Source organism: Taeniopygia guttata, chromosome 4A (genome assembly GCF_048771995.1).
Source record: "Taeniopygia guttata chromosome 4A, bTaeGut7.mat, whole genome shotgun sequence".
Lineage (NCBI taxonomy): Eukaryota > Metazoa > Chordata > Aves > Passeriformes > Estrildidae > Taeniopygia > Taeniopygia guttata.
In genome coordinates this window covers 5,876,833-5,904,041 of record NC_133029.1, presented here as the reverse complement: position 1 = coordinate 5,904,041, position 27,209 = coordinate 5,876,833, and the positions used below count along the sequence as shown (strand labels likewise).

Sequence of the window (27,209 nt, the reverse complement as noted above, 5' to 3'; positions counted from 1 at the left end):
TGTGGCAGTGACCTGTGAGTGCATGGGAACCCTGCCAGATCCTGGCACTGAGCTTATTTATTGTTTAATTTATTGTGATGTCCCATAGCCAGCCCTCTGCTCTCCACACGGGGATGTTGGCTTTGCTCTGTCCTTGACTGACTGCTGGAGGCAGCTGCTCCTCCACCTCCTGGATTTCCTGTATTTCTTCTCTTTTTGCTTTCTTGTGCCTTGTGTCAGGACGTCGGTGTGAAGGCAGCGTTTGTGCTTCCTAAGCCTCCACGTGTGTCCCTGCTGGGCTGGAGCAGCTGCACTGTGGGGCTGGGGGGGCTGCAGGGGCTGGGGTACCCCATCCCTGCCCTCCTCAAGAAGCTCAGGAACCACATTTCCATCTGCTGGAGATCCCAGCACGGCCCCTGAGGGACCCTCCGACGGGGGGTGAGTGACACACCCCACTCAGGGCTCTTGTGGAAAGGGTCTGGGTGGGGAGGGGGACACAGGTGCAGCCCCCTGCCCCCCTGGCTGCAGTGCAGGAGCTCCAGCAATGCCAACAGCTGTGCAAGTTCCCGTTCTGCCCAGCGGCTCTGGGAACGGAGCCAGAGCTTTTCTGAGATCAAGAGTGGGTCCCCAGCTATCAGCCCCTTTCGGGGGTCCCATGCTTTGCTTGCCAGACAGAGAGTTTGTGTTTGGATTCTGGATTTTGTGGCTTTTTTTTTCAGGATCTGGTGATGCCACAGATAAGCTTTTCTCAGATTGCCAATCCAGAATCCAGACACCTTGAGATTCCTTGAGGCACACAGGGGCTGCATTTGCAGCAGGGACTGAAGGGGTTAAACCTACTTTGCAATGTGATTTAAAAAAAAAAAAGCCATTTCCTTCTTGTCCAGAGACAGTTTATTTTCTGGGCATTCTTCGGGACGCAGGGAGGTGCCTTTTCTTTAAGGCATTTCCTGTAAGCAAATTTATATTTGGCCTGGGGAGGGTGGGGAGGGGAGGTGGGTGCTGGGGAGGGTCCGCAGCCAAGCGGGGTGACCTCAGCTTTTGGCTCCTTGTCCCGAATTATGGAGGTGGCAGCTGTGGGAGGCACTGGCTGGGCTGGCTGTCACAGGGCCTTGGGGTCCCTGGTGTGCCCCTGCAGTGCTGCTGAGGCTGAGCTGGCATCCACCGGGTGTCGAGGGTGCTTTCAGGCCGTGCCTTCCGTTATCTTTAAGATGATGAAGATAAGAGCTGCTGAACCCTGCATCCTGTGCTTGGTGAGGCTGTCTGCCCTCCCCCAGCATGGCTTTGGTTGCCACTGAAAAGCCAAGCAGGCCAAGGTGGTAATGCACCAGATCATCACCATTCACTACCCCTGGGCTGGGCAGTGCAGATTTAACTCTTTCCCCGGGGATATTTGATCAGACTTTGATCCTGGCTGCAGCCAGACCCCAATACCCCAGGCTGGGCTCCCCCAGGCTCAAGCTGCTCCCCGATGCTCCCCGTGCCAAATTTCTTCTCCCCCATTTTGTTTTCTTTTTATTACCGTGATTTCCTAACATCGGAAGAGGCGAGTTATGAAACTGGAGTTATCCAAACACGTCTTGTTTGAAGATAGCGTTTCATCCAGCAGATGCAGCTTCCTGCCCTGTAAATGGCTCCCATTGTTTTGCCTTGGCTCCAGGCCCCGGCAGCGCTGGGGTGTCGCTCTGCCCCGGCAGCCGGAGGAGTGGTGGTCCCAGTGGCTGGACTGGGAGCACTGGAGCTCTGTAGGCAGCCTCTGAGAGCACCTGGGCTGCCTCAGGTTAAAGGCAGCGAGCTGGCAGGGTGCTGGCTGGGTTTGCATCACCTGCAAACCGGGGTGGTTGTGTGCTGGGCCAGGCACAGAGGTGACACTGCTCTGAGGATGGAGTGTGCGTGGCAGGAAGCAGGGAACAGGGGGTTCTGGTTGATGTGGTGAGGACAGTTCCCAGCACAAAAGAAACAGCACACAGTTTAAATATAAAATATCTTTTCTTAGTGTCCAAAAAGAGGGGTCAGAGGTGACCCTCAGGTGCTGCTGAGGCACTGGGAATAATTTTTTTCCTGTGAGGGTGCTGAGGCCCTGGCACAGGTTGCCCAGAGAAGCTGTGGCTGCCCCATCCCTGAAGTGTTCAAGGCCAGGTTGAATGAGGTTTGGAGTAACCTGGTCTGGTGGAAGGTGTCCCTGCCTATGGCAGGGTTGGAACTGGATGAGCTGAAAGGTCCCTTCCAAACAAAACCATCCTGTAGTTCCAAGAGCCAGTGATTCTGTGATCCCTGTGGTGGTGTGGGATTGAAGAAGTGGTACCAGTCAGAGTTTGTTGGTGAGCTGCAGTTTTGTGCCTGGTGTCCCTCCTGGGCACGGGGCTGCCAGCCTGAGCTTGGGCGAGTGTCCGGCAGCTCTGGGTACCGCAGGGTCCCGGGTGCAGGGAGGTGCAGCAGGAGCAGGCTGGGACCTGGTGAATTTTGGGTGGATCGTCCTTCCCCACCGGCAGCCTGCTTTGAGAGGAGCTGGGTGTGCCCAAAGCTCTTCCTCCGCCCGAGGAAGCTGTGGTGGGGATCAGGCTGTCCATGCCCACCGTGCTGCAGCCACACTCTGAGGGTGCCTCTCTTCTCCTGCTCTCCACGGCCTTCCCACCTGCTCGAGCAGCAGGGATTGTTTTTTAATTAACTTTTTGTTTCTGTGAACGCTGTTAGGAGCTGCAGCTGTTGGCTCATTAGTGAAGTTCTCTGCAGAACCGTGGCAGGAAGCAGTGCTGGACCCTTGGCTCAGCTTGTAGCTTGACGCTTTTCCTTCCTGCCCTGCTCTCTCCCTGCTTTGGGTGTCAATTTTTGCTTTGAGTGTTGGGCTGGGGTCCCCCAGGCAGGGTCCTGGGGAAGGAGCCTGAGCCTTGTCTCTGTTTTTTTGGACACAGTGGTTGGGGAAGATGCAGACAGCAAGGTCAGGAGTCTCAACGATTGGTGTTTGATAAGGGTCACTGATACTTTATCAGTGGTCTCCGAGGACAGAAGGAAACTGTGTGAGTTAAGAACATCTTTCTTGGCAGGGCCACATCCCCCTGAGTGCTCAGTGCTGGCTCGGGATGGAACTCAAATCCTCAGAGATCCCATCTCTCCTTACTGCCCACAGAGACCTTGGCTGTTCTTGGGCTGTTCTCTGGCTGTGCTGGCAGAGCCAGTCACCTGCCCAGCTGCTTCACCTGGGATTTACCTGCTCTGTGCTCCTCCTTGAGCAGGGACTGAGCCGTGAAGGGCTCCTGGCAGCACGGAGGATGTTGTGTAAGACTGGGTTCCGTGGATTATTGAGCATTTGTGTTTCTTGGCCAGGCTCCTCAGCCCATCGTGGCACAGTGATGCACTGGTGGCTTTGTCAGTGCTTTCCCTGTTTTTCCAGCACTGCTCCCCTTCAGCTCCAGCTCTGCCAAAGTCCTGGGCGGGGATGGGCACAGGGGTATTTTACAGTGGAAGGGGGAGGAGAAGCCAGATCCCACCTCTCTCTCTGGGAATGCTCTGGAGAACAAGGAGAGCAAAGATCAGCTCCTGCAGCCCCACTTGGTGCTCTCAGCCTGCAGGGACCTTGTGCCACTGCAGAGCCCTGTGGTCAGGTGGGAATGAAGCACTCGGTGAGCAGCCAACGGGAAGAGCAGCGAGTCCTTGAGTGTGGTCACGGGTCAGTGGCACCTCTCACGTGCCAGGCAGGGCAGCAGAGCGTGGCTGGCCATGTGTGCACGGCTGTGGCTCTCAGTGAGGCACTGCTGGGTGGGCAGCCACGGGCCCAGGCACTGGGACTGGGATTTTGGTAAATCAAGGCACGAGCTGTCTTGGATGGGGCTGTGGGCAGGTGCTGCTCATCCTGGAAGATGCTGAGGTGTGCTGCCTGAAAACTCACATGTGAGTCAAAAATTACCCATAAAATTAGATGGATAAAGTTCTAGAAGGGTGTAAGCTGATTGATTGACTGCAAACACGTCAGCCAGCAGCACTGGGAGAGAGCTTTGCTTCCTCAGGAACACCAGTGAGGCAACTGCTGCGCACTGCTGGGGCTGGAAAGGAACATGTGCTTGGGGGAAGATGAGCATTTTAGAGTGCTGTTCTGAAGGACATGCTAGGGATGGCTCCCCTGCCATGCACAGCTGCTGTGGTGGGGGTTTGGCTGGGGAGGTTCCTCCCTGTGTGAAAGCAGTGGCTATTCCAGAATGGCTGTCTTGAGGGCAAAGTGTTCTTAGTATCACCCCTGGGAAGCTCTGAACAGCCTTTGCCAGCCCTGGCACCAGCCCACCATCAGGAGGGGATCTGTCACCCACGAGCAGCCCCATCCTCACCATGTCCAGCTGTGAGCACCAGTGAGGCCGTTGTGCAGTCAGGCCCAGATAAAAAACCCCAAGTGGGCCTTGCTGTGACAAATCTTTTCCTTACAGAGGGGCTGTCACATGGAAGGGAAGCTGGAACAAACATGCCCATTCCTGCCAAAGGCACTGCTCTGCCAGTAACCGGCCTCTGCTTCCTACTGCAAGCGGCTGATGTGTGGAATTGGGGCTTCCTGCTGCCTGCTGACCCCTTCAGCAAGGGCTTCTCCTTCTCCTGACCCCAGGAGCTGTTCCTCTGCTCCTGACCCTGCTGTCGGCAGCCACCGCTCTGGCTCTGGTGTGCTCGGCGTCATAACTTCCCGTGAGCCGGAGCAGCTGTGCCAGGGGTGTGAGCTCCTGTGCCTGTAAGTCCCTCAGAAGGACGGGAAGTGCTTGGTTAATTAACCAAACTGAAGAGCTGTTTGAATCATGTCTGAGAAGCATTGCTTCCAGCAAAGGTCTTGAATTTGGGATTGTCTTTTAGCCACGGAGCAGCCCAGATCCCTTTGTGCATCCTTGGATCCTTCCTGATCCATGGCTCTCCTCTGTGTCCCGCAAGGCTTTGCTTGTCTTGGCTCCTCAGAAATGCTGATTTTTATGTAAAGGGCCCCGTTTTGGTCTATGCCTGAGTGCAGGGTGGGCTTGGCTGTGGGAAGGGGCACAGGCAGACCCGGTTGTGCTGGATTCTCTGGTGGGAGGCAGATGGATGGGGCCATGTAAGCTGACTCTGCCATTCCCATGATTGGTCTTCCACTGGGATTCAGCATCTTGTCTGTCAGACCAGTGTAAGAGTCTCTAATACTGTTTGAGGCCAGGTTTTTCATGCTGTTTTATAATATTCCCCGACATTCCCCACATTCCTAGCAAGGAGACTTCTGTATTTTTTTGAAATGTTCCTTTATCTCTTTGGAAAACTGTGACATCCTTTAAGACTTCTCCAAAATGCCATCGTCCTGTTGTCCTGGCATCTTCTGCTAGCTCCATAAGGAATGGAAGCCTTGAGTTTCAACTCCAGCCCCAACATAATTTCATTGCAGTTGTGAGATGAAGAAACAGGTAGACCATTTGCTCCTGTTTGACTCAGTGACCTCCCTACACCTGATGTCCCTGCTGTGTTTCCACCCCTCTCTGCAGCTTTCACTGTCCCCTGTGTTTTTGGGATGATATTGGGCCTGTTGCCTGAGCTTCCATCGCTGTCAAGCCTGTCAGGGCAGCGAGGTCTGACAAGCTGGGGTCCCCTCTGGGGCCTGGATCTGCAGGGTCTGACCTGCCAGGTGTGAGCTGAGGGTGGGTGGGATGTTTTCCAATGCTGTATCCCTGGATAGGCATGAGACACCTGTGGTGTTTCTCACCGGGAATCAGAAACAAGGTGAGATGATGCTCAGCTCGTTCTGGAAATTATTTATACCAAAGCTCTGGTTTGGGAAGTGCAGGCACAGGGAATGTGGTTTTCATTGCAGAGACTAATCCTGTGTCAGCCACAGCTTCTTACTTGTACCGTGCTGACCCCTCTGCTTTGGGCTGAGAGATGAGCCAACTCCTGCTGCACGGGCAAAAAACATTCCTAGGGCAGGTGGAGCACACTGGGTTCAGCACAAACCAGAAATTTGTAGGGAATTGGGTGATTTATTCTGGATATCTCAGATTGCAGGCACTGCTGTTCGTGTCCCTGAACCATCTTTTTGAGCTTTTAGTCCTCTTCGGTATCTTGAGGGACTGGGAAATTTCCGACAGCCTTGGCTGTCACTTTTGCCATGCCTCGCACACAGAACCTGCGGCAGCTCCTGCTCCCAGAGGAGCCTCAGCCGAGGCTCAGGGCCAGTGGTTTGTGTGGCTGATGTCTGCTGAGGAGAGCGGGTTTGGGCTTGGGGGTGTCCATCCCGCTCCTCTATCCCGGTGTCCTGCTCAGACTGCCCAGCGGCCCCGCTCCCAGCGCCGGGATCCAGCACCGCGCTTGGATGGAAAGCTGCGGCTCACCTGGCGGCACCGGGGTGCCATGCTGGGCAGCACCGTGCTGTGCCATGCCGGGCAGGTCAGTGCCGTGCCATGCCAGGCAGGACGGTGCCATGCCGGGCTGGGCAGGACGGTGCCGTGCCGTACCGTGCCGGGCAGGACCGTGCTGTGCTGGGCAGGACAGTGCTGTGCCGTGCCATGCCGGGCAGGATGGTGCCGTGCCGGGCCGGGCAGGACAGTGCCATGCCGGGCAGGACGGTGCCGTGCCGTGCCGGGCAGGACGATGCTGTGCCGTGCCGTGCCAGGCAGGTCGGCACCGTGCCGTGCCGGGCAGGACAATGCTGTGCCGTGCCGTGCTGGGCAGGTCGGTACCTTGCCAGGCAGGTTGGTACCGAGCCGTGCCGTGCCGGGAAGGATGGTGCCGTGCCGTGCGGGACGGTGCCGTGCCGTGCCGTGCCGTGCCGGGCAGGTCGGTACCTTGCCAGGCAGGACGGTGTCGTGCCGTGCCGGGCAGGACGGTGCTGTGCCGTGCCGTGCCGTGCCGTGGCGGGCAGGACGGCGGGGCTGGGAGCGGTACCGGATGGAGCCTCCCCGCCGCTCCCACCCCCGCCGTGGCGCTCAGCCCTGCGGGGCCGGGATGTCCTGTTTGCCGGGGCGGCGGGGACACGTCGGCTCGGCTCGGCTCGGCTCGGCTCGGCTCGGCTCGGCTCGGCTCGGCTCGGCTCGGCTCGGCTCGGCTCGGCTCGGCTCGGCACGGCCCTGCCGGGGGGAAAACTGCAGCTCTGCCATGGAGTGCCCGTGGGAAGGTCTCTTGCCGCCGGTGGACAGCGCTGGGTGGCCGAGGAGGGCGTGAAGGAGGCTGGGGGTCATGCTGATATTTTTTTCTGCATTTAAGCCACGGGTTCCAATGAACAAAGCCGGGATTAACAGCTCCTGCCATGGTGAGTCTGCTCGTGTCCCAGCTCTGTGTTTGGATGGGAGGCTGCAGACAGCAAACGCTCTCGGGGGAGGTGGGAAAGGCTGTAAAATGACCTTTTTTCTTGTTAGAGGTTTCTTGGAAGCAGCATTTCCTGTGCAGCAGGGCGGTTTGCTCTGGCTCTTACACAGCGGGGCGAGGGCAGGGTTCAGAGGTGTCGCTTGTATTGTTGTTAAGTCGTTTTTTTTTGGTTTTTTTAAAATCTTTTCTCGCAAACCAGATTTTCCTTTAGCTTTTTTCCCGTGCCCGGAGCGGGGCTGCAGCGGGGTGTGCAGGAGCTCCGTGCCCCGCTGGGGCTTAGAGGGGCAGGGATGAGAGGGGCGGTGGCAGTGACAGAGACCGGGCTGGCCTCAGTCACACCGCCAGGAGCTTCTCCTTCCCCCTCTGCTCCCCCCTGCAGGGGCAGCAGGCAGAAGAAATCTTCAGCCTGGCAATATTTGGGTTTATTTCTGCCAGAGGCAGCCAAGCCGCTGGGAGCTCCGTGTGCCAGCTCCTCCTGATCTCCGATTCTTTCCCGAGCCAAAATCCTTTTGGCCCTGGCAGGGGTGTGATGGTGCTGGTGCCAGCCCTGCTCTGGGATGTGGCATCACCTGCTGACACCAGTTCGCTGATTAAAAAGCAGTTTTCAGGAGGAGGAATGAGAAAAGAGTGGGGTTTGGAGCTGGGGGGTGGAGGTGGAAATGCCCCCGGAGCTCTGGTGAGCGATGCCCAAGAGGTGCCGGTGCATGTGGGGTGCAGCAGAAGGGGATCCTGATGGGAGAGAGCTGTGAGTCCTTCCTCTGGGCACACAGACCTGTGTCCCCCTGAGAAATGTCCCTTGGCTGCATTTTGAAGCTCGGAGTTTGGGTTATGCCCTGATGTGTGGCGGTGCCTGGAGGGCTCCCTGCATGGACAGGGGTTCTGAGACTGCATCCCTGTGGGCTGAGGGGGGCCTTGTGCTGGGCTGCACATCCAGGACTCCTTGGGGTTAAACTCCTGCATTTTGCAGATCTTTCTGATGTGGGATGGGATTTCAGGAGTTTAGGAAGGAGCACACGCTGGCACCCGTACTTCCCCTGGGCAGCAGGGACCGGTCGATAAAACAAAGCTGAGTCTGCTGGGGAAGGAGGAAGGATTTTGTGCTGAGCTGGGAAATACTCGATTTGGGGTTATTTTTGTATTGCAAAAGGGAAGAAGAGAGCCCTAAAGTAACCATTCATGCCTCTGCTGGGAATTCAGTGCTTGTTCCTTCCTGCAAGGGCTCGTGCCCATGCCAGGGCGGTGGCAGTGGCCACTGGCTGGGTGTGACAGCTGGTTTGGACTCTCTGTCCCTGGGGACATGTAGGGCTCCCACCAAAGCTGCTGGAGCCTGGGCATTCTTCAGCCAGCAGCAGGGTGGGTCTGTGATTCTGTACAACATGGAAAAAGCTGCAGCAAGACCACAAGGGAATTCTGCTCCACGGGTTCCTCTGGTAACACACAAGTTTATTCTAAATAAATGTATAAAAGTAGGAGGGAATTCCCTTGTGTATTAAGGAAGTAACTGTTCTTTAGTGCCTGGATTTGGCAGTAGGAGCTGGGGGTTGTTCCTCGGTGTGGGAAGCAGGAGAGCAGCTGCAGCAGGTCACATCCTTGGGAGATACAAATGCTCCAATGGGTGATTGGAGCTGAGAGCTCCCTGCCGAGCCAGAGCTGCTGCTGATTCTGTTTTTTTAGCAGAGCTGTTGGTGTTTTCCTTTGGCTTGGCCTTCCTTGGCCTTTGGTGGTGGCTGGTGTTTGGTCCTGTGCAGTACTTCAGATGTTGACCTCAGTCCATGCTGGGTTTAATGCTCTTCCAGGTGGTGAAAACTGGACTTTTGCTGTTGTCCAAGTAAAGAAAAGCAAGATGTGATATCTCCTCATTGGGAGGTGCAGCCTGGCTGGTACCTGTGGTGGGTGTTGGACACCAAATCTCCGCTGGCTGCCCTCAGAGCAACGGTGCCCGCTTGTCCAAACAAAGTGCGTGTGAGATCCATGGGATGGCCAACAGGAAAAGGGTGCAGTTTTAGACAGGGTGGACTACAGGATGGGCAAGATGGATTCATTTTCTTCAGCATACAAGTAGCTGTTTTCATCTTGCTCCTTGTGGATGCCTCATGACTGTTCTAGGCCAGGTTGGACGTGTCTTGGAGCAGCCTGAGGTAGTAGAAGGTGTCCCTGCCCACGGCAGAGGGCCAGAATGAGATGATCTCTAAGGTCCCTTCTGACCCAAACTATTCTGGGATTCTCTTATGGATTTTTCTTTCTGGCTTCAGCAAACACCAAAGAGATGGAAGAAACTTCACCCCAAGCCTAGATCTGACAGAGGTGGCTGTGCTGGCCCTGATAGACCTTCTTGGAGCAGGGCACAGGGTGCGCTGGAGCCAGGGACCCTCTCTGCTCTGAATTTGCTCTGCCATTGCCTTTTCAAAGATGGAAACCCAGGTTCCCTCCATGCTGGGCTTGCCCTCAGGTTGCTGCTGTGTTCTCCTGGCACAGTGTGACAGTCCTGCCCTCTCTGCTGTTCCTCTGGGGTTACAGCAGCTGCAGAAATGCAGGTGGGGGAGGCAAGGACGGATCAGGGTCCTCACCTTCCTGGCCTTTGTTTCTGTTCTTCTCTTTTCCCATCCCTTGTTCTCCCCAGACATCTGCTCTGCAGCTGCAGCCCGAGCAGTGGGACGTGCAGCCCCCGAGCTGCCGCAGAGCTCCTGCTCCCGAGTGCTCTGGAGCTGCTGGGAGGAGGTGTCCTGTAGGGCAAAGGGGCTGCAGGACTCTGAGGAGCTGCCTGGGGGAGCAGGGATCTGTAATGTGCTGTAGGACACTCCTGTAGCCATCGCAGCAGTGCCAGGGGATGCTGACTTGGTCTCTGCCACCCCTCTGCGTCCTGCTGCCAGTGTCCCTCAGATGGCACATCCCAGAGCGCTCAGTCCTTCTGGTGCATCCCATGCCCCTGAGCGTGGCTGTCCCCTGTTCAGCCCTGCCCTGTGGGGTCTGTGAAGATGTTTTGGTGTGAGGAAGGGACTCGGGTTAGTGGTGGCCTTGGCAGTGCTGGACTCCATGATCTGAAATGACTTTCCCAGCTTATACCATTCCATGATTCCATAATGCTACACATCATTTTTTTTTTTTTTGTGGCTAATATATCTGCTTCAGCTCTTCCTTCTCATCTTTATTAAAGACAGCACTGGCTGCAAACCCGAATTTAAGTTGTTCTGGGTGATGTTTGTGGAAGCAGAGGTGTTCCCTGTGCAGGCTGGGCCCAGCTGCTCTCCCAGGTGCTTTTGTGTGGACAGTGCTGCAGCATCCCCTCGGTTTCCTGGTGGCCACGTTCCTGCCTTGTGCAGCACAAAGCTCTGCACACTGTGGGCGTGGAGGCCCTGGTTGAGGTTTTAGAACAGAATAAACCAGACCTGAGGCTGCTGTTGGGTTCGTTTGAGGGGAGGAAATGAGAGCTGCCACATTCTGCTGATAAGGGTGGTCACACACAGCTCTGGAGCCCAGCGGAGGGATGAGTGGGCAGAGATAAGGTGGGGGACTGCTCTGGGGGGCTCTGATGGTGCTGCTGGGGGGTCTCTGTGCCCAGCCTGCATGGATTATGATCCAGATCTGATCCAGACACCCAACAACTACAGTCTCCCTGCCCCGTGGTGACCAGAGGGGTTCCTGTCTGGGTTGTACCAGCCAGTACTCACAGACACCATCCAGCAATTCCTGTGCAACCTCTAAGATAATTTTTACCTCTGCATGTCCCTCGTGTTCATGTTCCCAGCAGCTGCTCTGGGATGGGAGCAGGGTGGCAGAGGGCTTTGCTGCCATCCCCCCACCAGGTGCTGTCCCCAGTGAGCGATGCCCTTGGAGAGACACTTCAGGGCTGGAGGTGAAGGAGGCATTTGAGCAATTCCTGATCGGTGACATAGCAAGGAACAGTTCCCAAAGCTTGTGAGACCTATTTGCTGTGTGAAGGTTAATTATGGAAATGCGCCGTGTCTGGGAGAACATCCAAGAGCATTCCTCATTCCTGCCCATGTGCCCTGTCCATGTCTGTGCTGGCAGCTCCAAAATCTCTGCGCTTTGCTGAGTGGGGCTGGCAGCTGGAAGCAGGAGGTGCCCTTGGCTGGCAGATGCCATGGCTGTGTGAAGCCCCAGGAGCCTGGCTGGGTGGGCAGCGAGTTCCAGCTATGCCCAGCGCTGGGAGGGCACCGTGGGGGTTCCTCAAAGCCCCCTGGCAGGGTCTGGGATTTGCCCTTTGCTGCCGTGGGAGAGATGCCCTGCTCAGGAGGGCAGCTCTGATTTCTCCAGGCAGAGTCAGTCCCTCTCTCCCTGGTACCTTTGGCATGAGTAGGATACACCTTTCCCATGGGATACCTGCTTCAGCCCCTCGTGTTCTCAGGCAGTGAAGGCACACCCCCCTGCTTCAGGAGAGCTGTTGGGACTTTCTGTCATTCCTGTAAAAAGCAGGCAAGAAACTTCTGCTTATAGCTGGGAAGGAAAGTCCCTGTTGTGGGCAGTTCTACTTACAGGCAGGATGGAAAGAAATCACACCAACACGAAAGGAAAAAGGAGCAATTTTCTCCCCTTGGTGCTGGGGTTGAAGCTTCCCCCACAGTGCCAGGCAGCTGCTTCCAGCTTTCCATGAGGTAACCAGCGAGCGATTTTGTGGTGGGGTTTTCTCCTCACACACTAATTGGCTGTGTGGGACGTTTTATGGGGATTTGGAACCTTGCTGTGGGAAGCTGAGAGCCAGGCCTGGGACTTCTTGTCAGTTTTGATTGTTAAAGTGAAAGTGCAGAGCTGGGGTTCTGGGAAGTGGCCTTCCTGCCTGTAATTCTGCTGGCCTCCAGTGCTCCAGGCTGCTTATTTTAGAGCTTTTATGGAATGTCCTGGGCTTTTCCCTTTTTTCCTGGTCCACGCCTGTTCCAGGCCAGGGTGGGGTGGAAGGAACACCAAAAGCATTTGAGAGAGAGCTATCAGGCTCCAGACAGCCACAGCCAGGAGCCATTCCTGCTGGAGTCACCAGAGGCTGCCCCAGGGAAATGCCACAGTGCAGTGACTGCAAGAAGGGGTTTGGGGAACTTTGTCCTTTTTTTTCCACTTCAGTGTTGGTTTTAATCCTTTTCTTCTGCAACATCTTCTCTTCCTTTATTTTTGATTTCCACCCCTTCCTGGGGGTGTTGGGAGGTCAGGCTGGTGGGGCTGGACCCACTCAGGGCATTTCTGATGGACCAAGGTGGCACTTGGGTTACAGTCTCTGCCTCTTGCAGAGCAGAGAGAGAGCTCCTGTGGAAACCTTTTCCTTGGGAAACACCATCCAGCCTCAACAGCTGCTGCACAAGGGCAGAGGCTTTGCTGGGGGAGGATTCTCTGGTGGCTCATAGGATTGTGCACCATTGGGAGATTTTTCCACTGAAGGTGTTGGTGCTGGTTTCTCCTGTGGGGTTGTCCAGGCGTTTCCTGAGGGCTCATCTCCCATGGAGGTGTTCCTCTGGAGCATGAGACATAATGGGGCTGCTGGTCTCCCTTCCCTGCCTGCAGTCAGGAAGCTGGTGTGATTTATGCCCTTGTTTCTCAGGCATGCATGGACTCTGCCTGTACCTCTGCCTGCTCCTCCTGCTATACAACCGGAGTGGGACGATTTCTGCACCGTTTAAACCACAGATCTCAAAGATATTGAGTTGCTATAAGCTCCTGGAAATTGTTTTCTGACCAGTGGAAGCAAGGAGACCCTGTTTGTGCCCTGCTGAGGGTGGGTGTAGTGCTTAATGAGCCTGCATTACACATCAGAGAATCCTGGCACCTGGAGATGTTGGGAACCCATCTCGGTGGTGCTGCCTGGGGCTCAGGCTGAGCTGAGGGGAGGGTGGAGGGTCTCTGGGCAGCAATCCCTGGGCTCAGGTGCCATCCCCCTGCCCGACAGTGAGGCTCCTGAGAGGTGACAGGGAGGGCTGGGAACACGGCTGGAGTGGGTGACCCTGTGCCCAGCGTCCGGCCATGCCCAGGGCAGGAGTGTTTGCCTGCCCTGTTTGCCTGCCCGGCCTTTCCTGCACTTCCCTGGGAAAGCACGTCCATGGGAAGGGCGGGAGGAGGAGGAAGCTGGCTGCTGGCTCCCTGTGGGACAGGACACTTGGAAACCTTTTCTGTGACAGCACTTCTACATGAGGAGGGCTGGTCAAACATCCCCCCTGCTCTAGGGGGGCTTCTCCCTCTTTGAGGGGCTCTGGGGGGATGCAGGACATGCCACAGCGGGCAGAGCCTGGCACTCTGGAGAGGAGAGGGGGAGGTTTGGGGCCCTGGCGCCCTGCCAGCCCGTGCTGGGGGAGGCGGCGGAGGGAAGGAAATGTCGTGTTCTGACTCCGCATTTCCACCACGACCGAGCCCAGTCCTGCACAGAGCATCCTGCTGCAGCCCTGGCCCTGGCGGGGTGGCCGTGGTCACGCTGGGTGTCACCAGGCTCTGGCGTGGCCCCAGTCAGTGCCCGGCCATGCTCTGGTACCAGCTGAGCCCCGCTGCGGGCAGGGGTAAGCTCAGCCACGGCTCTGCTCCTGCTGCCCTCCGCCAGACCCATCCCTGGGGCAGGACCCACGGCACAGGTGGGAGATCGCTGGTTTTGCTGCTGGCTTGGGGCACACGGAGCTGCGGTCGCTGGCTGGGATTGGCCCCGTGGAATTCCCACTGGGGCAGGAGTGGGAACTGGCAGGGGCTGTGGGAAATGCCTGTCCCTGGGTCCTGCCCACTCCAGGAGTGTGGGAGGGATCTGCTTCCAGAGCTGGCATGGCCAGAGAGCGTTCCCAGGGACCACCATGGACAGATGCAGCCATGGGGTGCCTTCCCCACGGGGTGTTGGGTTCTTTGGGAGGGATGTGGTGCTCCACATGGACCAGCTGACCCAGGATAGCTCCAGGGTCTCTCCCAGTTTCCACTGGGATTGCTGGGTCTGAGCCCTGGAGGGGGCAGGAGGGGTCAGCCCTGGGTTTTGGCAGGACTCATGGCACAGTTAATGACAGCTGTGCGGTTTGGACCCAGATTCAGATGCTCATTCCAAAACTTCTTCCCAAAACTTGCCAAAAATTTGGGTCCAGGGCTTTGGCTTAGTCCTGTCCTGAATTGAGCTGCTTATTTGGAGCTTTCTTTTTTTTTCGCTTCTGTAAATTTGGAATTGAGAATGCAAACTGCAGCCAGAGCTCTGGGCTGAGCAGTGGGCGGATGGGATGGAATCAGGGTATTCCAGTGCTGGGTGTGTCTGGCCTCAGTCCACTCTGTTCTGGGTGCTGCTTCCAGGAAGGACAGATCAGACCCTGAGGCTGCCAAGGCATTTTCTACCCTTGAGGTCAAATGTTGTCACCCTCAGCAGCAGAAATGTCATTGGGCCAATGGGTGCTGACACTTGGCAATGACTTGCTGTGGCTGTGGGAGCTCTGGACTGTTTTTCCTCAGTTACTCTAAACTGGAGGAGTTTCCCAGGAAATACTGCTGGCTGCTGAATGGGCTCATGTGTGCAATGGTGATCCCTGTGTGAGGGGTGGGAACCAGCTGGGCGAGGGGGTGAAGAATCCCACCAGGGATTTGGTACTGACTGGGACAAAAACCAGCTTGAAAGAAGAGGAGGAGAGGGCTGGGTGGTGGGAAGGAGGTGGGGAGGAAGGGCTCCTTTGGCAGCCTTTGCTTGGGGATGTTTGCAGAAGTGATCAGTGCTGAGCTTTGGCGAGTCTGAACTGATGATTACAAAGAAAGATCTTCCTCTCCTGCCTGGTCAAGAACGGTGTTTGGCTTGGTGGGTTCAGAAACAAAATGTTTCATCAGAAGGTTAAAAATGCGTCTTGTGTCCCTGTCCTTCAGGTGGCATCACTGCCACCTCCTGCTCTTAGCCCAGTGCTGGCAGAGAGCTGCAGCTGAGCTCTGTCTGCCCAGGACCCTGCTGCTGGTGGGCTCTGCAGCCACACATCTCCTCTGCTCTGTGCACATGGAGCATGGGCTTGATGTCAGGGCTCTGGGATGTGGGCTGTGTTCTCAGGGTGTTGCTGCTGCTGGCAGGATGCTCAGGCTGGTTCTTTTCTTTCTTACAGAACTCGAAGCCAAGAAAGCGTGTGACTGGCTCCGGGCAGCGGGATTCCCCCAGTATGCCCAGCTGTACGAAGGTGAGAGCTGCCTCCTGCCTCTGACCCTGCTCTGTGCCTGCTCAGAGCCTCTATCTCACCCAGATTCCAAGAGGGGCTGCGGGGACAGCGCCCACAGCTCCAGGGAGAGGAGGGGACAGAGGGGATTGTTCGCTGATTATATGATTATTTGTTACACTTGGAGCCCTTGGCCAGGGCCTGGAGAACCAGCCAGTTAACTTCCCTGCATTCCTGAACTTTTCCCCTTCAGGCAGAGCTCTGAGGAATCCTGGGGCAGCTGCTTTGGCCAAGGGCAGCCAGGCTTTGGAGAGCCATCAGCTCTGAAGTGGTTCAGGGAGTGTTTGCCGTGGGTGGGAGCATAGGGGCAGCCAGTGTAGGTAATGTGAAGAGCCAGCATGTTCTTCCTGCTCCTGTCCCTCCCCACTCCCACAACCCCTGCCCTGCTCCAGCCTGTCCTTCCTGAGCACTCCCAGGGCCCTGCCTGGAGCAGACCTGTTCCTGTGCCTCCCCGGGCACGGGCATTCCCTGCCCAACGCTCCTGCTCCCAGCTCCTGTGCCAGGCGCCGGGGCGGTGGCAGGGTGGCCGTGGTGGTGGCTCTGGCCTCTGGCCTCGGGCTCAGCTGTGTTTTCCTGGGCCACGGGGGGATCCTGGTGTGGCTGGTGTGAGGAGCGGCTGCAGCCGGACAATAGCGGGAAGCGGGGCCATTGTTCACCCGGGCACTTCCCCGGCCCCTGCAGCACCAGCCCCCCACTGATGGCTTCATGAGCAGCCCGTTTGCTGCCAGAGCCTATTTTGGGGGGCAGACCCACGTGCAAGGACAGGCTGGGTTCCTGGTGGGATGCCCAGCCCCAGGTGCTGGCCCCAGACGGGGCTCACAGCTGAGCAGTGAGGAGTGGTGCTGGCGCTGCAGTCTGTGAATCAACCAGCCCTTCTCCAGCCTCTCTCCACACAACTTCCCACATCCTCCAAGTGTTTCCCTCTGTTTCCCTTCCCGTGGTGATCACACTCCATAGCTTCATGAGCAGATGGATTGAGACCCTTGGGGCCGAGGGCCCAGGCCCCACATGCACAATCCCAGCAGAGCTGTCTCTGCACAGGGATGAGCAGGGAACTGAACTGAGGCCCTTGGGCACCTTATCACCCTCACCTAATGTACCTGGGAACAGCTGTGCCCAGGGACCCTGGGCATGCACCACCTCCAGGTCATCTCCAGCCACTCTGGCCTCTCCTCTTCCCATGCCCACTGCTGCCCTTTCCCCCTGATGCAGCTGAAGATGTCACTTCCTTCCCCAGAGTCATCATTCCCTCTTGACATCAGTGCTGTGAAGAAGGACCACAGCTTCCTGGACCAGGATTCCCTCAAATCCCTGTGCAGGTAATGCTCCCTTGACCCCCCTCACATGGAATCAGCACAGGATGTGGCACAGACAGGGACAGCGGCCCAGGCTGAGGGGGTGGTGGTGGGCTCAGGGGGTGCCTGATGGGGTGATGGGCTTGCCTTGACCTTGGCTGGGCTCAGAGCCCGCTCCAGCACTGTCACTCCCTCTGCAGTGAGGACTCAGTTGTTCAGATCAGGGAGCATTGCTGGTGTTGGGTAGTTCCAGGGAAACAAGAGGTTTTTATGCTCCATGTGCTGCTGGTTGTCCCAGCACCAGGCACTGCAGCCTGTGCATTTCCACCTGGGCAGGGCACTGCTGCAGCTGCAGGCTGGGGAGCTGCCCAGGGCTGCTGTGCAGGGAGCAGCGTCTGGGGCACTCGGGCAGAGCAGGGCTGGCACCCAAAGGGGGGCACTGACCACACGGTCAGTCTGGATGGGCCATGTGTCACTCGGTGCTGCGGGTGACTCAGCCCTGCCTTGGCTCTTGGGACATGTCATCACAGCCACGTCCTTGTGCTGGCTCCACACTGTCCCTCCCACCCAGAACAGAGAAGAGGTGGGAACAGTGTCTGTTGCCTATTTGTTTCCCAGCAGAGAGGCTGCTGTGCTGGGCAGAAGGGCATCCCCATGCCATTTCCTGGGATAAATGAGGCAGGAGGTGATGGGAGGTCTCCACCTGTTCCTCCCTCTCTGAGCTTTCAAGTCCTTTCGTCATTCTGTGTCTGGGGCACAGGAGCTTCTGAGGTGATTTTGCTTTAGTAGCATGGAGCAGACCACCCCTGCCCACTTGCAGAACTGGTGGCCCCAGAAGCTGGCATGGGCATGGCCTGGCTCGGGCTGCCATCTGCTGGCATTGTCCCCTTCTTGGGGCCCTCTGACCGTGGACCCAAAGCAACGGATAACAGGTGACATGTGCAGCCAAGGCTTTAAGGGAGGAAAATCAAAAGAAGCCAAAGCCTTCCCTGTGACTGCAGCAGGGCTGGGACCAGGGTAAAGCCACTCTGTTTCTTGCAGGAGGCTGATGACCCTGAACACCTGTGCCTCCATGAAGCTGGATGTTCACTTTCAGCGTAAACAGGTACGTCCTGGCTGCTCGAGGCAGGTGAGGGGCTGAGGGTGCAGGGGCTCATGTGCTTGATGGTGGGGCAGTGTTCTGGAGAGCTCTGGGATTGCCCTGGGCACAGAGTGGCTCCTGGAGCCCTGCACTGCCAAAGGGGTCCCGAGCTGGTTTAAGGGGTGACCGTGCTGCTCTCCTCCCCACCTGGGGCCATGCTGGTGGCCATGCCCCACTGAGGTGTGGGGATGTGCTGACCCTCCTCGGCTCCAACTGATTGATCATCCCCTGCTCCCAACTGCCCACAGAATGAAGACTCTGAGGAGGAAGAGCAGTGTGCCATCAGCAGCCGGTGGACCTTCCAGAGGGACAGCAAGAGGTGGTCACGGGTGGGATCCGCCGATGTCCTGTCCCAGGGCTCGGAGGCCCTGAGCTGCACCATGCGCCCGGTGTCCAGCCACGAGAGCGTCCTCACGGACCTCAGCACCAACCCCGAGGCCACGTCCCTGCACAGCACGGGCAGTGTGGGCAGCGTGGGTGGCACGGGCGGCACACTGGGCACCGCAGCCGTGCCATCCGAGCCCCCGTCCCCGCTCCGTGCTGCTGCCACCGCCTCCAGCTGCAGCCAGAGCGAGAATTCTGCACCAGAGCAGCCCCCGGGCCAGGGAGAGGGCTCTAAGGAGAAGCTGAAGAAGCGCCGGTCTCGAAGCTTCCTGAAGAGGATCGAGTCCCTGCGGAGGAAGGACAAGGAGAAACCCAGCCCAGACAGGAGGGTGGCTCCGCGCAGCAGCGCCACTCTGCCACCGGGATGGGGCTCTCTGAAGAGTGATGGGGACCTTGCGGCCACCAGGACCAACTCCTCTAAAAGAGGGGCACCTGCCCCTTTCCACAGCAAAAAACACTTCTTCTCGGTATCATACAGGACTAACCGCCTGCTCGGCCCCGGGGGCACCAAGGGCAGCTCAGACCCCAAACGCGGCGGAGTCTACCTGGAGGATTACGACACAGACACAGCCACTGCCGCCGGCGATGCCTGGGCTGCCGCCGAGTGCCAGCGCCGGGCTCGCCATGGCGATTGCCTGGTCTATATCCCCTGTGACCACAAGCCCGGCACCTTCCCCAAATCCCTGTCCATCGAGAGCTTGTGTCCCCTGGGCGGCAGCTCCCGCTGGAACGCCGGGAGAGCGGCCGCGGGGCTGGGCAGGGGCGGCAGCAGCAGCAGCGCCGAGGGCTCGGCATCCCCCCGGGGCTTTGCCCGCCCGCGCCGGGGCTCCTGCAGCTCCCTGGGCAGCCGCATCAGCGTCTACGACAACGTGCCGGACTTCGGCAGCAGCGAGGATTTCTGCAAGGACGGGGAGGTCACCTACGAGAACCTCGACGACATCCTGCAGCACGTGTGGGGGCTGCAGCAGAAGGTGGAGCTTTGGTGTAAAGCCGTCTCCCCTGGCCTGGATAGGGAGGTAGGGGGAGAGGAAGAGGAGGATGAGGAGGAGTCGGACTCGGGAGGGGAACCCTCCAACCTGCATTTCGAAGAACAGTCCATGTCGGATGTTGGCACCTCTGCCAGTGACTTTGGTAGCACTGGGAACTCCCTCAACGAGGCTGAAGAGATCGAGACACGGGAGCGCCGAGATTCGGGGGTGGGAGCATCTCTCACAAGACCCTGCAGGTATCACCGAATCCCGAGGTGGTTTGGGTGGGAAGGGAACGAAGAGACAATCTCATTCCCCCTTGCTATGGGCAAGGACACTTTCCACTAGACCGTATCTCTCCCGTCCAGCCCGGCCGTGGACACTCCCAGGGACGGGGCTGCTGCAGCAGGGAGTGGGGCACAGCCTGTGGGGCTGGGGAGCAGTGCCCGATCCCATCCCGGGGGGTTGGATGATCGCCTTTTCCCGGGAAGGCGGATGCGGGCCGGGGAGCGCAGCGCGGGGCGCTGGTGCGCTCTGGTGGCTGCAGGACACCGCTGCCAGCGCTGCAGCACTGACACTGCTGCCAGCCCTGTCTGCCTGCACAGAGCCGTGGTTAAAAGGTTTTTCATAACGAATAACAAGTGTAAACCCAGCGGGCAGGTGCCTCCCCTGTGCCATATTCCCTGGGGCTCTCCCTGCAGAGCTACGGCTGGTGCCGAGTTCTCTGGCTTTGCTCCCCCAGTTGGGCTGGTGCCGGAGGGTGATGTGGCAGTAACATGAAGGAGTGGAGAGCAGTGGGGTTTTCCTTAGCTGGGAATGTCCCGTGTGTCCCCAGAAAGCTGCGTTGGCACAGCTTCCAGAACTCGCACCGGCCCAGCCTGAACTCGGCCTCGCTGGAGATCAACCGCCAGTCGTCGGCCCAGCTCAACCTGCTCCAGAAGTGCTCCCTGCTCCGGCTCACAGCCATCATGGAGAAGTACTCCGTGCCCCACAAGCAGGCCTGGACGTGGTGAGCTGGGGCGAGGGGGACCAGGATGGGGCTCACAGGCTGCAGCTCGTGCTGTGTCCCCAGCTTGGGGCAGCTTCAGGGTGTGGAGGGGGAAAAGCTAAACCAAGAGCTGTCTGCTCTGGCAGGTGTGAGCCAGAGCTGAGTGCCAGGCTCCTGCCATCACCCTGGCTTCCAGGGGGCTCCTGGCATCATCTGCCACTGTGGGGGCTGCAGGTGTTTGTGGGGCGTTAAAAGTGCTGCAGCAGCATAAGAGAGTGGGACAGTGGTTTCTTTTCATAGCCAAGTATGAAAATATTTTAGCTTAATAAAAGGTGCTGCCATTCCTGCTAGGAAGCTGCCTTGCTTGTACTCCAAATACTGCAGAAATGTGTGTGTGTGTGTGTCTGTTCCCAGGGTCCTGCTCTCTCTGTGAGGGGCGTGCTGAGGGCACTGATCATTGCACTGATGTCTCTCTGTCCCACTCTGCAGGACTGTCCCCAAGTTCATGAAGCGGAGTAAAGTCCCTGACTACAGGGACAAGATGGTTTTTGGGGTGCCACCCATTGTCAATGTGCAGCGGACGGGGCAGCCCCTGCCCCAGAGCATCCAGCAGGCCATGCGCTACTTGCGCAGCCAGTGCCTGGACCAGGTGAGGCTGCGGCTGCTGGGAAGCAGCACTGGGATTTGGGGGGAAAAAAAACCTTTTGGGGTCCTGTTGTTCACCTCCTGTGGTGTGTGCTGAAGTGGGAGCGTGGGATCGTCTGTGGGAACCCAGCAGCATCCCCGTGGCTGTCCCTCACTCCTGTTGTTTTTGTAGTTTTCCCCACCTCTACGCAGCCCCCCGAATAATCCGACTTCCCCAGAGATATGGGGCTGTGAGGGGAGGAATACCAGGAGAGGGAAAAGTATTCAAAAGAGGCCCTTACCCCAGGGATGTTGGAACAGCTCTCTTTATTCTGTGGTGTCCATGGGAGAGCGGGGCAAAAAGAGAAAGAGCAGGAAGTTTAGGGGTCTATATAGGTTTTGGACAGGGTGGGCTCTCCTGGCTCCCTGCCAACCCCGTTGGGGCAGGAAGGAGGATCCAGGGGTTATCATGATCAGAGCCACAGGGTCCCGGGGAAAAGGGGGTGCAAAAGGGGTGTCCATGAGCTCACCGTAACACACTCCGTGTCTCCTCTGGGTTCAGGGCTGATCCCTCTGGGGAGGCAGTGTCTTTGCCTGTCCCACAGGTGCCCGCCAGGCCGGTGCCCGCTCACCTCGCTATGCTCTGGCAGGTTGGCATTTTCCGCAAGTCCGGGGTGAAGTCCCGGATCCAGGCGCTGCGGCACATGAACGAGACCAGCCCCGACAACGTCGACTACTCGGGGCAGTCGGCGTACGACGTGGCCGACCTGCTGAAGCAATACTTCCGCGACCTGCCCGAGCCCATCTTCACCAGCAAGCTGACCGACACCTTCCTGCAGATCTACCAGTGTAAGGACGGGGCCAGGGGCAGCTCGGGGGCTTTGGGGAGGAGGGGACGGGTGATTGGTGGCCGTGGGGACGCTGACGCTGCGCCGTGGCCGCAGTCGTGTCCAAGGAGCAGCGGCTGCAGGCGGTGCAGGCCGCCATCATCCTCATGCCGGACGAGAACCGGGAGGTGCTGCAGACCCTGCTCTACTTCCTGAGCGACATCGCCTCGGCCGAGGAGAACCAGATGACAGCTGGGAACCTGGCTGTGTGCCTGGCCCCTTCCCTCTTCCACCTCAACGTGTCCAAGAAGGAAAGCACATCGCCCAGGTAAGGGCTGGCTGAGCCCCAGCTCCCCAGTGCTCCTTCTCTGCCTGCTGTGGGAGGGGTCCCGCAGGGAATGGTGAGACACTGGGGGGCTGTTGGCTCTGCTCTGTGACACAAGCGAGGGGGTCTAGAGGTGCCCACTGGTGCCAGCACTACCCGATCGCCCACAGGGCCATACACAAGAGGGGCACCATGGGGAAGCCGGACCAGAAGGACCTCAATGAGAACATGGCTGCCACGCAGGGGCTCTCCCACATGATCAGCGACTGCAAGAAGCTCTTCCAGGTGGGTGGCAATGGTGTCCCAGCCCAACGCTGCCTGTGGGAGGTGGGACTTTGCTGGCAGGTGCTGGTCCTGGGGCAAGCTGAGTGCATCCTTCCCTCAGTGAGACAGTAACCACTGGCCATTCACCTTGGAGCCAAGCCCAGCTATGTCCTAGGCAGGAGGTGGTGCAGGCTGCGTGTCCGTCCTCCCCACTCCCTGGGGAATGAGTTATGATTCTATGTGTGTCCAGGACCACTCACAAAGTCCCCACAGGATCTCTCTGCCTCACTGAACACCTGTGTGCTTTTGGCTTGCAGGTCTCCCATGACATCCTGCTGCAGCTGAGCAGCTCCTATATGGCTGCAGATGCTTTTCCCCACCCCCTGGCTGACTTGGTGTGCCAGGGGGAGAGCAAGGATTTACACTCCTACTTTGAGCAGAGTGTCCAGAACCTGCTCAAAGAGTCATCAGAGAAATTCAAGGGATGGCTGAGCACGCCGGGGCCCCTGAACACGGAGCTGTCCTGCAAAAAGGTAAATGCCACCGTGTGGAGGGGCTTGAAAACATGCAGGGAAATGTGTATGGGGGGACCTCTCCAGCTGCCAGGGCAGGTCGCACCCCATCCCTCACTAGCCAGCAGATGGGACTGTGCTGCTCTGTGGCAGTGGAGCCATCAGTGAAGCTGCTCAGGGGGTGTAATTTCTGTGGTTTTCCCCCCTCCACGCAGCCCCCAAAGAATCCAACCAGCTCAGCGATATGGGGCTGTGAGGGGAGGAAATACCAGGAGAGGGAAAAGTATCCAAAAGAGGCCCTTACCCCAGGGGTGTTGGAACAGCTCTCTTTATTCTGTGGTGTCCATGGGAGAGCGGGGCAAAAGAGAAAGAGCAGGAAGTTTTAGGGGTCTATATAGGTTTTGGACAGGGTGGGCTTTCCTGGCTCCCCGCCAACCCCGTTGGGGCAGGAAGGAGGATCCAGGGGTTATCTTGATCAGAGCCACAGAGGCCCGGGGGAAGGGGGGCACAGGGTGTCCATGAGCTCACCGTAACAAGGGGGTAGCACTGGGGTCCTGTGGGACAGTCTGTGCGACCCTGACCTCGTCCCCTCAGGTTGGGGACGGGCACCCTCTGCGCCTGTGGAAGGTCTCCACGGATGTCGAGGCCCCTCCTGCCACGGTGCTGCACCGGGTGCTGCGGGAGCGTCACCTGTGGGACGAGGACCTGCTGCAGAGCAGGGTGGTGGAGGCGCTGGACAAGGACATGGAGCTGTACCACTACGTGACGGACAGCATGGCCCCGCACCCGCGCAGGGACTGCATGGTGCTCCGGTGAGCGCGGCCGGGACTGGCGGGTTTGGGCTCAGCTGGGCGTCCCCTCCAGCCCCATCTCCTCCTCCTTTCCCCTTTCCCAGGCCGTGTGGGCCCCGCTGTGGGCACACAGTGACCGCTGCTCCCGCAGGCGCTGGCGCACGGACCTGCCGCGGGGAGCCTGCCTGCTCAGCTCCCTCTCGGTGGAGCACGACAAGGTGCCACTGGAGGGAGGCGTCAAGGCCATCGTGCTGACGTCCCAGTACCTCATCGAGCCCGGTGCCATGGGCCGCTCCCGGGTGACCCACATCTGCAGGGCTGACCTCAGGTACCTCCTCCAGGCGGGGATGGAGCAGCAGGATGTGCTGCTCCGTGATACTGCCGGGGTCTCTCCTGCCCACTCACCCCCTCCTGCCTCTCCCCTTCTCCAGGGGCCGGTCTCCCGAGTGGTATAACAGGGTCTTTGGCCACCTCTGTGCCATGGAGCTGGTGAGGATCCGAGACTCTTTCCCAGCGCTGAGTCCCACCGGCCCTGAGACAAAGATCTGAGGCACCAGGAAGATGCTCTGTCCTTTCAGACATGGACTTGCCATTGGATCCGGCCTGGGGCTCTCAGCAGGAAGCACGGTGTGGCACGGTGCCTGTGGAGGGGCAGACTGAGGCACATATTTATAAACGTCCTTTCACCCCGGGCTGGGCAGTCCTGTGCCACGGCCCAGGTGCTGCGGGGCAGGGTGGCTGCAGAGGGGAAGCCGTGGTGTCCCGCAGGAGAGGTGGGAGAGCAGAGGGAAGGAGTGGCCATGGGGTGAGCCCTGAGTGCAGCCTGTGGCAGGAGCTGGGGCCCCCACACTTGTCAGGAGCAGCAGCAGGGGTGAGGGAGCGTGGAGTGAGGCGGGAGGAGCGAAAACGGGGCCGTGTCCGCAGGTCGCAGTGCGGGGTTGGGAAGTGGAGGGTGGGCAGCGAGGGGGAACTGTGTGTGTGGTGTCACCCGGCGGGGACAGCCAGGGAGTCACTGTGTGGTGGTGGGAGAGGCTGCAGGTCTGGGAGGAGAGGGCTGTCTATAGATACAGAGGTGCCAGCCCCTGTTGAGGGGAAGATGGAACCTGTTGCAGCATTGGTGCTGAGTTCATGGAAGAAGCAGCCTTGTACTCCTGTGCCTTGCTCTTCCTTGGCTAAAAGCCCTCTCTCTGCCCTGGATGTCACTGAGAGGAGGGGTGGATGGACCATGCTCCAAGCCAAAGCCATCCTCAACCAGCCAAGCCGTTATTTGCATGGGGCAGGGCATTGCTGGAGCCTGGGAGCAGCTGCACCTGGGTGGGAAGGGGCAACGCCTGGAAAGAGGCATCGAGGTGGGGAGAGACTCCCCATAGCAGCTCCCCTGTGCTGCGCTCAGTGTTGAGGGCTGCACCCAGAGAGGGAGGAGGGATGGCAGCAGGGGCAATTGTTTGGGATTCACCCCTCTTTGGGCAGCTACACATGGCCCATGCCCACCAACTCCCTGCAGAGACACCCGTTCCCCTTTCCACCCCTTCCTTCTCTTCGTGAAGGAACTGTTCACTGGAGCTGTCAGCACCCAGCAGATGACCTGGTTTCTCCATTCAGGCAGGGACCCAAATTCCCTGATGTCGTTCCAACAGGAAGGCAACACGACCCATGAGCTACGGACCCCCAGTGTCAGTTTGGCCATAATTGTCTGTCTTTTGGTAAAAAAGAAAAGCACAAGTCAGCCTCTACTCCGTGTTTTTATATATATGTATTTTATATATATATATAAAAATATAACTAACATGTGGGGGAGTGAATTTTCTCCTGATATTTTTTTAAAGCGTTTCTTTTTTTTTTTTTTTTTCTATCTATAAATACTTGTACAGGTGGAATATTAATATATAACTCTGGTGGCAGAGCTCAGCACCAGGTGATGCTCACTTAGAGCTGGGTATTTTGTATTTAAGGGACTTTTCTTTTGTATCATATGAAAGTGCAGCAGTTGTTTGACTTGGATTGGGGCTGCTCTTCCCATCCGTGCAATTAATAAAGTACTAACAAGATCTGCTGGCTGATGAGGAAACCTCTGTGTTCAGGGTTCCTCCAGCACTGGAGTAGCCCAATGCTGAGCAATGTGTGGCCTTGGGGCAGCCCCTGTGTGGGTGAAGAGACTCAAACCCAGCATTTTCCACATCCAGCTGTGCTCCAGGGCCTTGCCAGGGTTTGAGGCTCTCCTGGCATTGTCACCTGCAGCAGAGAGCACCTTGAGGAGGAAGATGAGACCCCAGCATCGGTGACGCCGATGAAGAAGAACCACATTGTGCTGTTGAATTCCCTGGAGCAGACACCTCTGGCCGCTGTTTTGGGAGTAGTGATGGGAATGGGGTGGAACATGCTGGAGCAGATGAAGATGATGGTGATGAAGGCTGCAAGATTAAAGCCTGGAGAGGAAGAAATCCCTCTCTGAGCTCAGCTAAAGTGTGGAATTGGCAGCAGCAGGACTGCTCTGGCTTTTATCAGTAAGGGGCAGAGGTATTTGGGCAGCCCTGGCTCATCCCAAATCCACCCGTGGCCAGGGCTCCAGCACTGGGGTGGAGAGGGCACCCTCCCCATCCTGGGGTGGAGGCCGAGGTGGCATCTCACCTTGCAGGGTCCCAGCAGGATGGCAGCACCCCTCAGACCCACCCAGACACCCCACTGACAGAGGGCTGTGAGCTCTCAGGGACCCCCACTCCTGCAGGGAGCCCTTCCCTGCCTCACATCGTCCCTATCCCCGGGTCCCAAGTCCCCAGTGGATTGAATGAAGAGGTTTCCCACCTCTCTGCACGATGCTGTGCCGGCTGCAAACACTCAATAACACCCCAAAGCCTCTGCCAAGCTGGCTGGAGCCATCCCAGGGCTTTTGGGCCCACCCCAGCCACCCTCCCAAATCCACCTCCCCTCAGCAGTGTCAGCTGCTCAGTCCAAGAGTGTTTTCCTCCAACCCCTGCTTTGGAGACACTAACATTTAAAATCAATTTCTTACTGAAATCCTCCAAGTTTCATTAACAGAGATTTATGTTTTCTCCCTGCACGTTACTACAGATTAATCTTTCCAACCTTATAAAAGCCAATCCCTATAATTTAACAAACCCCTGCACTGGGAAATGATTGCAGAGCAGCAATGCCAGGCTCAGTTTGGCTTAATTAGAGATAAAAGAAGAGGAAATCATTCCTTATTAGCCAGTCAGGTAGAAGCTGTACTGTATTTAGAGTGCAAACAGCCCAATTACAGGGAGGAACATGCACAGTTGTCTTTCATTACAGGTACTTGGAAATGTGCATCTGGGGAAAATTAATGATGATTTTTCTCCTTCCAAAGAGAAGCTGCAGCCATCCCAGCTGGCTGTCTGGGCCATCCCCAGCACAGGAGTGATGCTTGTCCAGCCTGTACATTTGCCCATCCCTGAGATCCTTGGGCTGCTGTTACCTCAGCCCTGGCAGAAGGATTTTAAAGGAATTGCTCAGCCACAGCTCTCAGTGCACAGGCAGCACCTGGTGGTGGAGTCTACCTGCCCTGCCCCACCTACCCAGCCCCTACCTTCCCCCCATGCCCTCCTACCCTTCTCAAATTCACCTCACTAGGTACCACACCTGTGCCAGGACAGGACCCCCTGGCACTGCAACTTCTCTGTCTTCATGGGCAGAAT

At 57.8% G+C, this 27,209-nt stretch overlaps 1 protein-coding gene across 4 annotated transcripts in view; it reads left to right on the top strand.

The window, feature by feature from the left end:
* The window catches only part of STARD8 (StAR related lipid transfer domain containing 8), a 41,143-nt gene extending 15,560 nt beyond the window's left edge, over positions 1 to 25,583 (top strand). For 2 of the 4 annotated variants that reach the window (XM_030272481.4, XM_030272483.4), the window contains 13 exons: positions 15,309 to 15,380; positions 16,654 to 16,735; positions 17,753 to 17,816; positions 18,101 to 19,461; positions 20,040 to 20,213; positions 20,682 to 20,841; positions 21,467 to 21,665; positions 21,761 to 21,971; positions 22,139 to 22,253; positions 22,550 to 22,765; positions 23,339 to 23,556; positions 23,687 to 23,863; positions 23,967 to 25,583. In XM_030272481.4, the coding sequence (XP_030128341.4) occupies positions 15,309 to 15,380; positions 16,654 to 16,735; positions 17,753 to 17,816; positions 18,101 to 19,461; positions 20,040 to 20,213; positions 20,682 to 20,841; positions 21,467 to 21,665; positions 21,761 to 21,971; positions 22,139 to 22,253; positions 22,550 to 22,765; positions 23,339 to 23,556; positions 23,687 to 23,863; positions 23,967 to 24,084 (3,167 nt within the window). In that variant the 3' untranslated portion in view covers positions 24,085 to 25,583. Of the gene's footprint in view, positions 1 to 6,999; positions 7,217 to 13,668; positions 13,836 to 15,308; positions 15,381 to 16,653; positions 16,736 to 17,752; positions 17,817 to 18,100; positions 19,462 to 20,039; positions 20,214 to 20,681; positions 20,842 to 21,466; positions 21,666 to 21,760; positions 21,972 to 22,138; positions 22,254 to 22,549; positions 22,766 to 23,338; positions 23,557 to 23,686; positions 23,864 to 23,966 lie in introns of those variants that run through there. The other 2 variants (XM_030272482.4, XM_030272479.4) reach the window with 2 other exon arrangements.
* Positions 25,584 to 27,209: the final 1,626 nt, after the last annotated feature.